Source organism: Populus nigra, chromosome 15, assembly GCF_951802175.1.
Source record: "Populus nigra chromosome 15, ddPopNigr1.1, whole genome shotgun sequence".
NCBI lineage: Eukaryota > Viridiplantae > Streptophyta > Magnoliopsida > Malpighiales > Salicaceae > Populus > Populus nigra.
The window spans coordinates 2,912,772-2,925,438 of NC_084866.1; the positions used below are offsets into that span (position 1 = coordinate 2,912,772).

The window sequence follows — 12,667 nt, forward strand, 5'->3', positions numbered from 1 at the left end:
AGAGTTATTATAAATGTTTTGATGTTTTAATTAATATGATGGATGTGAAATTAATAAATGCTTTAATGACATAAATTGATGAGAATGAATTATGAAATGATAGACATCAGGATATGATATCTAGGATGATTAGATCGGAAATGAGGTGATGAGTTGTGGTTTTTGTGATTATAAAGTTTTATTATATGTGATATGATTTTAATGTCGATATTTGGGATGACCCAAATACAAAGGAGAATTTGCTAAAATTTCGATAAAATCTTAATGAGTTAGAAATATAGATATCTTTATATTGATTTGGTTGATCGATTTAACTACTACATAAATCCGTTAATTGTTTTATCGACCAGATAAAATAAATTATATTGTTTTTAGATTTATATTAAAGGAATTTGTACCCAAATGTTGGGGATGTTACACCCTAGGTTAATTTAGAATTTTAATCAACCTTTGATGTTTTTGAATTCTTGCAATTAAACCTTTAATTAATATTGATTTTTTAGAATCGTTTTAATTTCAACTTGGAATGTTTCAATAAACTCCTCTTACTCTAACACCTTTTCAACATGCTCTTTGGTCTTGAATATTTTTAATTTATTTCTCAATTGGTCCTTCAAACTTCTAATTCCTTTCAATTAAGTCCTTGATTACCCCCAATTAGTCTCTTTAAAGTTCAATTGGGTCCCTAATCTTTAAATTATTATAAATTGACTTGAATTAGACTTCCAAACTGAATCTTCACTCAATTTAAGTTCTTAAATCAATTAAACTATTTAAAAGTTTAATTAAGCCTTTGAACTTAATTAATTCTTTTTATTTTGGCCAAATAAGCTTTCAAACTTAATTTTGCTTAAATGAATTCCTTAATTAAGTTAATTAAACTCATTAAAAGTTTAATTAAATCCTTGAATTTATTTAATTCTTCCAATTTTATCCAAATCAACTTTCAAACTTAATTTAGCTTCGAATAAGTCCTTAATTAAGTCAATTAAACCTATTAAAAGTTTAATTAAACCCTTGAACTTAATTAATTCTTCTGATTTTGGCCAAATTGACTTTCAAAACTTAATTTTACTTTCATTAAATCCTTAATTAAGTTAATTAAACCCATTTAAAGTTTAATTAAAACTTTGAACTTAATTAATTCTTTCAAATTTAGCCAAATTTACTTTCAAACTTAATTTTGCTTCAATTAAATCCTTAATTAATTCAATTAAACTCATTAAAAGTTTAATTAAGCCATTGAATTTAATTAACTCTTTAAATTTTGGTTAAATCGACTTTCAAACTTAATTTTTGTTTCGATTAAACCCTTGATTAAATCAATTACGCCCATCCAAAGCCCAATTAAGTCCATAACTTAATTATTTTGCAAGTCTGCCCCGATCTTCAATATATTTTTTCAATTTGATCTCAAATTCTCATTTTTTTTTCCTCAATTAGACCCTCCATTGATGCATTTGAGTTCTCAACCATTTCTATTTGGTTCAATCTAGTCATCTAACTTCCAATTTGTGCGATTAAGTCTCTCTTCAGCCTATTTCGTCAACAATATTTCAATTTGATTTTTTTTTAGTATTTTAACATATTACATCTCAAAAGCTCATTTATTTGTGTCCTAAAAATATTTTTGAATTTATGATTTTTTAAATTTTTAAATATTTCAGAAAAAATATTTTTTACATAAAAAAAATTTTAGGAACCCAAAATTGGGTTATGAAAATAACTATGTAGTTTGTAGAAGAAAAAAAATTAAATATGCTATAATAATAATAAAATAAAAAACTTTATAATATTTTGCAAAACTGCCCTTTACCACTTCTATCATTCATGTTAATAATTTCAAGAAGGCTAATTGGTGGGAAATCACTTTCAACGGATGGTGACTACTAATGATGTCGTCCCTTCTTACTTATGAGGGGGAACATAAGGGCCCTGATTGTATTCTGTTCCTTTCAATAAACCTTCCTTCGCCTTCAAAAAATTATACAATATATTAATTTATAATTAGAATTTTTTTATGTCAGAAAACACATTATAAAAGTCTACATATTTATTTATTTTTATTGAAAATAAGATTTATCAGATGACTAGTAATTGCTAAAGAAAAATGTTGTTGAGATCAACTTTTTCTAATCCAAACAGTTTTTATTAAATCCCAAATCCATATTCTCTTAAATTCTTACATTTAATTTGAACAACCATGGAATTCTAACACCCGAAAGTATTTTCTTTCTTTAAACAAAATAAAAAACATTTTGTATATTAGGTATCAAACAAGAGGTAAAGATTAATCCTAAAGTTTTGAGTCTAATATTTATCTTTCTAAAAAGAGTGATTTCTTAAATATAATATTTTCTAAAAAGAAAGAAAAATAAGGTAGTCTCAACTATATTTCTTTAATATTAATTCTTTAAAAAACACCGGTTAAACAATATTTTCTCTCTATTAAAATAGAGTTAAATGGCGTGGGGATTTTACTATAGTTCTAGATACTTATTATTATGGATTGTGACAATAAAATTACTCTTTTACTCTTTAGAAATTTAAATTTAAGCCTTGGATTTAAAGGTGTTTGGGTTTTTTCATTTGGTTCAATAGTTATTAGAAGATTGTTTAGGAATGTGTGTTTTTTTTTAAATTTTTTTACACAGTAAAGCTACTTTTTTACCTCGATAGTCAACAAATTTTAGAACTGTTGACTAGCGAGATGAAACTAATTATAAAACTGAATTCTTAATTAACTCATTATCTATATAAGAAAATAAAAAAAAAATTAAACTCGTCAGACCCGCAAACTATGTCAAGTAACCAAACCTGTGAACATATCCATAAACTTTATAAAATTTAATAACATGGATTTAAAAAAAACTATTTTTATCTTTCTAACTATGTGAGAAAAAAATAGATGATTAAAAAATAAAATTCAATTAAAAAAAAATATCGTACTAAACTCGTAAATCAGGGCAACTTGGGTTACTCTAGCAAACTCTTAAACCCTATAAAAAATACAAAATAAAAAGCAATAAATTACAAAACTCAATTTTTAATCAACTCAATATTGAAAGATTAAATAAATAAATAAAATTACAAAAATTAAAAAAACAATACATTATATATTATTATTATAATCTACAATATAATAGGTATAAATGAATCATAGTTTTTTCATACCCTTTAATTTTTCTGTTAATGATAATAATATTACATGTAAAGATTTTTTTTATTTTTTTATTAAAATTTAAATTATGCCTTAACCCAATATATAATATATATAAAGAATAATTTTTTAAAAAAAAAAAACTTGAGAGGATACTAATAATTTTGCCCTGTACAGTTGTCTTGTCTCTCATAAATGTGTAGTTTTCTTGAATCTTGTGTAAGCTAAGTTTCTGTTGAGAAAAAGAAAACAAAAGAAAAAATAAAACATTTTGATTACCTTACCAGCTCCCTTCAATTGTTCTCTCCAAAATCTTCTCTGCAAATTTTGGTAGTGTTTTTCTTCTTTTTTTTCTCACCGTTTCATACTGCCTCGCATTGCTAAGACACAGAGGAGTAGAGAGGTTCTTGTTTGATGGCTTTTCTTGGAGCCAAATTTTTATCTTTGAGACCAGCAGCAATACTTTTCTTCACTTTCATGTTAGCTTCTGCGTTTATTTCTGCTGAAAGAAGCATAAAACATGGAGTGTCTAGATTGAGTGAAGCAGAAGAACTCGAGCCTAATTACCTTGTGAAAATCATCAGTTTCTTATGGCAGTCTGATGACTCTGGTTATCAACATGTTTGGCCGGTAACTCAAAAACTTGATTTTGTTTCTATCAATTACAGTGATTGATTTTTGATGTATTATCTTGAATGAAGTGTCTCTGTTAGCATATATAACAACTCTATCCATCATTTTCTTTTCCCATGCAGGAACTAAGTTTTAATTGGCAAGCTGTTATTGGTACTATAATTGGATTCTTTGGAGCAGCATTTGGAAGTGTAGGTGGTGTTGGTGGTGGCGGCATTTTCGTTCCTATGTTGACCCTGATTATTGGGTTTGATCCAAAATCAGCAACAGCTATATCAAAATGTAATGTCTAAAGGTTCTGTTGACAGGACCTCTCCTGTATATCACTGAAATCTTTAATTGGGAAATGCACAATCATATACATTCGATTCCTTTTGAACCTTTGATTTTGTTGATCTAAGCTGGATTTATCTTTTGCCTGAGGCAGTTGGCTTGGATTCAGCCTCAAAACGCTGTTTTTTTTTTTTTTTTGGGAACAAGAAGCTAGTTGCTGATTGCAACGGAAGGTGCTGAGAGTGAGTGTAATCAATGATATCTTAGACTGTGTTTAATTTGTTCAGGTATGATCATGGGAGCATCAGTCTCAACGGTTTACCATAACCTTAGACTAAGGCATCCAACACTTGATTTGCCTGTGATTGACTATGATTTGGTGCTCCTTATTCAGCCAATGCTCATGCTGGGGATTAGCATAGGTGTCAATTTCAATGTGATATTTCCTGATTGGGTGATCACAGTTACCCTAATTATTCTGTGCATAGGTAATGTTAGTTGCATTGAAGTTCTGATTACCATAATTTCCTCTTTTACTAACACCCTTGATTGCTTGTGGTGGTTTTCAGGGACATCAGTGAAGGCATTTTTCAAGGGTCTTGATACATGGAAAATAGAAACCATATTGAAAGAGGTAGTGTGTATGCTTTTTTTGCTTGTTGTTATGATCTGGAGCATTTAAAGTAGTATGAACACCCTGGAAATTCTATATAACAATGGTTTTATGCCTCATAATTAATCTTATATATAAGCCACAAATAACAAAAATCAACCAATTTTATACTTTTTAATCTCACTTGATTTTGATTTCAGGATGCTGCTAAGCGTTTTGAGTCAACTGGTGAGATCGTCTGCGGTTTGATTTCAAGTCTTGCGAATCTTTTTAAAGCAATTCTCGCTCCCTGTCCACTCCTCTGAAGTTAACATGTGTGAACTGTTATGCTGTAGCAGGTGGTAGTGAGGAAGTTGAATACAAACCTCTTCCAGATGGACAAGGCAACGATCCTCCAAAGGCCAGCAAGGTGTTGAAGATTGGTTTACCGTGGAAAATGAGCCAGGACAATATAGTTTTGTGATTAACATAAGTGAATAATTAATGCAGGTTACCATACTTCAGAATATTTATTGGAAGGAACTTGGACTTCTTGTTTTTGTTTGGGTGTCATACCTTGCTGTTCAGATTGCCAAGGTTTTCTTTCCTTTCTTGTCCATAATCGTTGTATCATACCATATTTCTCCTTATAATAAACTAAAAGTTTTCATCTCCTTGGCAACAGAACTATACAGCCCCATGTTCAACAACTTTCTGGGTATTAAACTTGTTGCAGGTATACATGTTCTGTTGGTGCAAATCATCTTGATTTCTGATTTTATTTCATATCCAGTTTGAAGGATGCTTTCCATGTTTTAACAGATTCCAGTTTCCATCGGAGTCTTTCTTTACGAGGCCATCGGTCTGTACAAAGGAAGACGGAGAATTTCATCCAAGGGGGATGAAATCATGGATTGGCAAGTGCACCGGTTGCTCATGTTTTCTGCCTGTGGTGTGGTGGCTGGAATAGTGGGTGGCCTGCTTGGAATAGGTGGAGGATTTGTCATGGGTCCATTGTTTTTGGAAATGGGAATCCCTCCTCAGGTATAAGCTTGTGCACATTTCTTTATTTCTAACAGAACATCCTTGCAAATGCAACTGCTTAGCGACATATATATATATATATATATATATATATATATATATATATCAACGTTGGACCATTAGCCCTAGCAGCTAACTACGCAATTCTTGCCCAGGTATCGAGTGGCACAGCCACCTTCGGGATGTTGTTCTCCTCATCAATGTCTGCTGTAGAATATTATCTCTTGGATCGTTTTCCTGTACCTTATGGTGAGTTAGTGTCCCCCTGCACCTATAATTCATCAAAAATTTCAATGTTCTTTTCACGAGTCATAGAATGCTGAGCACTCAAATATACTCTACGCAATTGGCTTTGCAGCTCTCTACTTTATTGCTGTGGCCATCATTGCTGCCTTCATTGGTCAAAATATTATCACAAAACTTATCACTATATCCGGAAGGGCATCCCTCATCATCTTTGTGCTAGCCTTCACAATATTTATCAGTGCCATAGCACTAGGTAAGATTCAGAAATTTATAATTTTAGGCTGTTAGGAGCTGCCTTCTCCTCTTTTCAGCATGGTAAAGTAATTTTCAGATCCTGAAGACACTTTTTACTTCAATTTGGTAGGTGGGGTTGGCATAACAAGAACGATTGGAATGATTGAGCGGCATGAATATATGGGTTTTGAGAACCTTTGCAAGTACACAGCAGCATAGTGTACTGTGTGTTCAAGAGACATAGAACAGTTAACTAATTGAAGGTGACATAGAACACATGCTTAAAGTTGATTAAAGGAGGCGTAAAGAGTTTCAATTTTCTTTTGAAATAATTAATGGCCGCTCACGTTGATGATGATGGTAGATGCTTTGAACGAAAGTCTCCCACAAATGGAGCTTTCCCTGGTAAAATCATTTAGCATGTAGGCCCAATTTGCAGCTGGAAGGCTCATGTCGCTTTTCATTTTCGTTTTCGATTGATAGTGTTGAATTCCCATTCCCCACAAATACAAATTAGAATAATACTAGTACATTTCGTGTTGTTTCGGGATGTTTTTTAAAATTTATTTTTATTTAATTATATAAAAATTAAAATAGATATTTATAATAAAGATAATAAATATATTTTTTTGTCAAAATTATCTTTTCATATTCATGTAACTTTTTTGTTTTTAAAATAAGATGTTTGTTTTTATTATCATCATATTTTACTGAAAAAAATTAATAATAATTAAAATAAGTATTCATAAAAAATCTAATGGCTTTAATTAAAGAGAAAAAAAAATGTATATTTTTAATTAAAGACTTTATTTCTTTGTTCATGTATATCTCTCTCTTTTTATGAAAATATTTTTTTTATTGGAAGCAATGTTTTTTAAAAAGTTATAAGATTGTGAGAGCAAATTTTAATAAAAAAAATATTAAAAAAAATGAATCCATCATTCTTATTTACATGTATGAATAAATCTGAGAATAAAAAATTTGAAAAAAAATTAAAAAGTTACAATAAAATAAATATTCTATTCTTATTGAATATTTTTTAAAAAAATATGCATATTAAGTTAATATAATTATTCATAAAGTAATTATTAATATTACCATAAAAAGCTATAATCTTCTTGAAAAATATGGCATAATTGGTTGTTTAAATATCAATTTAATACATTTATTTAAAAATAATTTTATATTAAAACTAAAAATTACAAAAAAAGGAAAAAAAATTAAAGGTTATTTAACAAACTAACCAAATGTGTTTAGGCTTGGAAGGATGGGCTTGTAGGTCTGGCTTAGAGAAAAAGGCTTGTAGGTCAGAGGAAAAGGCATAGACATCTATGTGCTTGGAAAGCCATGTATAAGCACCTAGCTTTCTTTATTTTATTCTTTTTATGGCGAATAACATGTTATTTACTTGAATTTTTTTAATAAAATGGATGACAAGTTATTCGCTTGGACAGACAACGTGTTGTTTTTTTGTTCAAATTTTAACCACCTCTAATTATCAGAAAGTCGGAGTCTGAGTTTTTTAAACTTCAAAAACTCAAATCCCAACTTGTTTTAACCTAAAAATACCCTATAAACCTCATATATATATATATATATATATATATATATATATATATATATATATATATATAAGTTTTCCTAGCTTAAAACACCATTTAATTCATTCAAAAACCATAAATCAAATCGAAATAAAATAAAATAAAATGCTTGAGTTTTGATATATTTTTTTGGCATGTTTATGTTGACCTTTGGGTCATATAATTATATTTTATGTATTTTGATGACAACAATTAAATGAAATTGAACTAATAATATACTTGGTTGAGAATATGTTTAAACGGATTTATATGAAGATCATCAACAAGCATGGAGAATTAAACAAAGAAATCAATCAACAAATCCAAGATGCAAAGCAAGTGAAGAATTATTTCTTAAGCATTCATTTTAGTGTAAAATTATATAAATCTTTATATCTAACTTGATAGCACAAATTAAAATGAATTCACATACTTCACATTGCATGCATTATGTGATTGATATGCATTTAGTTGGTTCAAGATTCATCAGGCTAAAAAATGCTAAAACTGAATTTTAAGTTGAACCAGTCGACTGTTTAGCCATACCAAGTGAATCGGTCGACCTCTTATTCATTAGAGATGAATACTTGGGAATCTGTATGAACTAGTTGACTGATAGGAGATAGATTGGCTTGACCAATCTAAACTAGTTGATCGTTTCATCTATCAGAGGAATAATAACAACTATAAAACAACTAATTTTTACTAGAAACACATATATATATATATATATATATATATATATATATATATATATATATATATATCTTTTCTAATTGCAGAGTTAAATACTAAAATTGAATATATCTCATACAAGCTATTTAAAGAGCAAAAACAACTTCAAATCATCAATCTTAAATCATATTCATATTTATGCAATAAAACCTTCATATTCTTGCACAAGAGTATAAATTCTCGCACTCAATATACTTAAACACCTTCATACATTTTAAGTGCTTTTGAGTGGGTTATAGAGATATAAGCTTCAATTGTAGTATCTACTCTTTGAGAGAGTTTTGTTATATTTCAAACAATTTATAATACTTCAAGAGTTTAAGTGAAAAATTATTGGTCATTGGTAAGGTACATCATCAAGGTGAAAAATCTTGAAGAGGGTATTTTTTTCAAGTGTTGAAAAAGGGCTGGATGAGGATTCATCAAAGACATTGTAATCTTTGTCTTAGATTAGTAAAGAATACAATACTTAAGACCGGTTTAGTGCTTGAGGTGTGAATATAGGCTTGTCGAACCACGTTAAAAAACTGAGTTTGCAATTTCTATCCCTATACTTTTTATTTTAACCACTTTAATTATATTATTAGCTAATTATGTTAATTATGTTTAATTGAGTTAATTGAAATAATTGTTATTATTAGTGAAACATCTAATTCACATTCTTTAAGTGTTATTGTTGCCCTAATCCTAAAACAACAATTGGTATCAGAGCTTAGTTATCATTTATATAAGTTTGCTTAGACTTTGAGTAGAATGACAACCACTAATTTTAATGTTCAAAATGAAGGATCGTCAACCTTTAGGCTACCTTTCTTTGATAGTAATGACTATACCTATTGGAAAGCTAGGATGATTATATATCTTCAATACATTGATTATAATTTATGGCTATCTATTGAAAATGGACCTCACAAGCCTATTGAAATTGAAAATGATATAATGGTTCTTCAATCTAAAAGTGAGTATATCAATGGTGATAAAAAGTTGTTATTTATGGATGCGAAAGCTATTAATACCTTGTATTGTGCATTGATTAGAAGTGAATTCAATAGGATCACATCATGCAAGAATGCTAGAGATATCTGGCATGCATTAGAGATAACACATGAAAAAATAAATCAAGTAAAGGAATAAAAAATTGATATGTTAGTTCATTAATATGAGTTATTTAAAATGTTTCCAAATAAATTCATGACTAGTATGTTTACTAGAATGATAACTATCACTAATAATTTGGATGCTTTTGGTAGGACTTATACTAATTTTGATATCATGAGAAAAATTCTTAGGTCCTTACCAAAGACTTGAAAAGCAAATGTGATGACAATCCGAGAAGCTAAAGACCTCACCGAACTTTCATTAGAAGAAATCATCAGATCACTTATGACTTATTAAATCACCATAGAGAAGCAAGAACTAGAAGAGAAACCAAAGAAGAATTTGGTAATCAAAATCGTACACCATGTTGATACTTGATAATGATGATAATGAAAAAGAAGTGGAGGAGGATATTGCATTTATCACAAGACAATTCTAAAATTTTCTAAGAAAAAAACAAGGGAACAAAAAGTTCTCAACCTTTAAAAAGAATGGAAATAAGGAAGAACCTAGCAAGGAAGAACTTAGATGTTACAAGTGCAACAAGACGAGACATATAAAAGTTGATTATCTTCTCCTTCAAAATATAAAAAAGAACCATTATAAAAAAATGAGCAATGAAAGCAATATGAAGTGATGACTCAGACTCTAGCTTAAGTTATGATGAAAAGCATGTTTTCAAATGTGTTTTATGGCAATTAAAAGTGATAATGAGGTAATCTCTTCAGATGATGAATCTGATCTTTCTTATAATAAATTTCATAGTTTATTTGAGACATTGTATGATGAATTCAAGAAGTTAGGTTCCGAGTATAGTTTATTAAAAAAGAACCATGCATGTTTACTTATTAAGAAAGATACTTTAGAAAAGAAAGCATGCATTGTGGTTGATGATTGTGATAAGATGAACCAACATAAAGAAGAAAACAAGGCTTTAAGAAAAAAGGTTGATAAGTTGAACACCACACTAGCTAAATTCACTAAAGGTTATAAGATCTTAAAAACCATACTTGCTAGTAAAGATGTGTTTTCAACAACTGAGGTTTAAGCTATAAACCTAAGAAGAATAAAAAAATTTAACAAATTATTTCGTTAAAACCAAACGATCATATGACTCAAACCAAGAATGTAATTATTTAGAAGCATTGGACATCTTTTACTCTTCTATGAAGCGTGAGCGTGACCCAACTCATGTCTTTGTCCCAACATCTAGTCAAATGGGTAGAAGAGCATCACAATTCGTTAGTTTATCTAGGCCAATTGGGAGCGGATTAAACATGTCATTGGATTAATAAATGTTTGTGAATATTTTTCTGATAATAAGGCCCATTGAATAAATGTTTGTGAATATTTTTCCGATGGTGAGGACCATTGCAAGTATACCAAAGCATATATACTTTATATATTTGGAAGCATCTTATTCACGGATCTCAGCATGAATTATGTGTCGCTTATTTATCTTATTCTTTTGGTGAAGTTTGACATTATTCCTATATATAGCTAAGGCTTTACCATGCTTGCATAGACATTTATTAATTGCATGCATTAAGAGGGTCAAACAAGTTGAGAAATATTTGTTACTTTTACAAGTATAACAATATGACAAGTTCTAAATTACATTTGAAATGTTTGAAATAAATTTAGTATCACTCTATGGTTTTTTGACACGGTTATAGTCTTAGGATCATCTTCATGTGGGTTGTCCTCAACTTCTAGTTAAGCCAAATCCGATAGTTCAAGATATAAGAGTTACACTACCACTCCTATTAGGATACATATAATAGTTGTTTAAATTTATTATATGCAACTAAATTGTCTTAGCTCTCACAATATTAAACATGATCAAATTTTGTTATTTGTAATGTTAGGTGGTGTAAGATTAAGGTGTTTAAAGATAATCTCACACACATGTTGTTGTTTTATCGAAGCGAGCTAGATAGTCAACAACCTTTCCAAGTATGTATTACATCACTTGTGTCATAATTCAAATGAACTTTTAACTATTACTAACATGTATAATTTTAACACTTATGTTATAGGTAATTTGGACTCCGTTCGAGGCAGCTAAACTTGCAGTTGCTCCTGTAGCTTGTACTAACAATATCGACATATGGACAACACTGAAACATTGCATAAAATATACAAAATGTAGTTTTCATACAATTCACTCTAAGAGGGTGTTTGGGAGTGTGGTAGTAGTTGTTTTTCAAAGTGTTTTTCATGTAGAAATGCATCAAAATAATGTTTTTTTATTTTAAAAAAATTATTTTTGACATCAGTACATCAAAACGATCTGAAAACATAATTTAAGACAAAAAATTAAAATTTCATGGAATGCGGTTTGCACTGCATTCCTAAACTGTGCTTAAATCTAGAGGAAATTGTGATTAAAAGTTGCTTGAAAAAGGTTTTGAGTTTGGATTTAGAATTAATTTAATTTTTAAGATTAGGGTTTGGAGTATGTAATTGCTTGATTTTTGATGTTTTGATTACAATTTGGATTAGTTAGGTTCTTTTTTTTTCCGGTTAAAGGTTTGGGGTTATAGGTTTTGGATTAGGGTTAATGATTTAAGGTTAGGGTTTGTAATTTGGATTAAGGTTAAGACTTAGTTTTTAATTATTAAAGAACTTGATTGTTAATGGTGTAATTAGAGATGTTAATGGTGTAATTAGAGTTTGGGTTTGAGATTTGGATTAAGGTTAACGAGTGATTAGAGTTGGGTTAGTTTTTATCATTTACAGATTATAGATAAGGTTAGTTGTTACTTGTCAGTATAGTATAGACATTAATTAAAGTTAAAAGTTGGTTAGAATTTTAACATATAGTTCAAGTTTTGTTAGGGTTTCGATTTAGAGGTAATTTGGAGTTCGAAAAATATTTGCAGTTCCAAGAAAAATCATCTGTCAAATATCATATTTCTCAATCACAACTTTTTTACATGTCATGATTGGAAACAGTATATTATTTCACCAATACCATACTTTTTTTATCGAGTTATATGGCCAAAATTTTTGCTTTTTGCGCTAATAAGCGAAAATACCCATAATTCATAGCAGTAAAGTAGCAGCAGG

The 12,667-nt window shown here is 29.2% G+C and overlaps 1 protein-coding gene across 4 annotated transcripts; it reads left to right on the forward strand.

Moving 5' to 3' along the window:
• Positions 1–3,343: 3,343 nt before the first annotated feature.
• Positions 3,344–6,724, forward strand: LOC133674085 (sulfite exporter TauE/SafE family protein 3-like). Of its 4 annotated transcripts, none has more exons than XM_062095061.1 (12): positions 3,344–3,790; positions 3,916–4,075; positions 4,354–4,554; positions 4,636–4,700; positions 4,880–4,907; positions 5,015–5,088; positions 5,169–5,255; positions 5,344–5,394; positions 5,481–5,702; positions 5,858–5,951; positions 6,061–6,201; positions 6,313–6,724. In XM_062095061.1, exons 1-12 carry the CDS (start codon positions 3,575–3,577, stop codon positions 6,399–6,401), a joined length of 1,428 nt encoding a protein of 475 aa, XP_061951045.1. In that variant the 5' UTR covers positions 3,344–3,574; the 3' UTR covers positions 6,402–6,724. The 4 variants fall into 4 exon arrangements, with proteins under 4 accessions (XP_061951045.1, XP_061951046.1, XP_061951047.1 ...); XM_062095062.1 differs by having other exon boundaries at positions 5,018–5,088; XM_062095063.1 differs by lacking the exon at positions 4,354–4,554.
• The last annotated feature ends 5,943 nt before the right edge of the window (positions 6,725–12,667 follow it).

Coding starts and splice junctions, on each gene's coding strand:
- LOC133674085 (XM_062095061.1), top strand. CDS start 3,575: ATGGCTTTTCTTGGAGCCAAATTTTTATCTTTGAGACCAGCAGCAATA. Junction 4,908..5,014: donor TAAGCGTTTTGAGTCAACTG/GTGAGATCGTCT, acceptor GTTATGCTGTAG/CAGGTGGTAGTGAGGAAGTT. Junction 5,089..5,168: donor ATCCTCCAAAGGCCAGCAAG/GTGTTGAAGATT, acceptor TAATTAATGCAG/GTTACCATACTTCAGAATAT.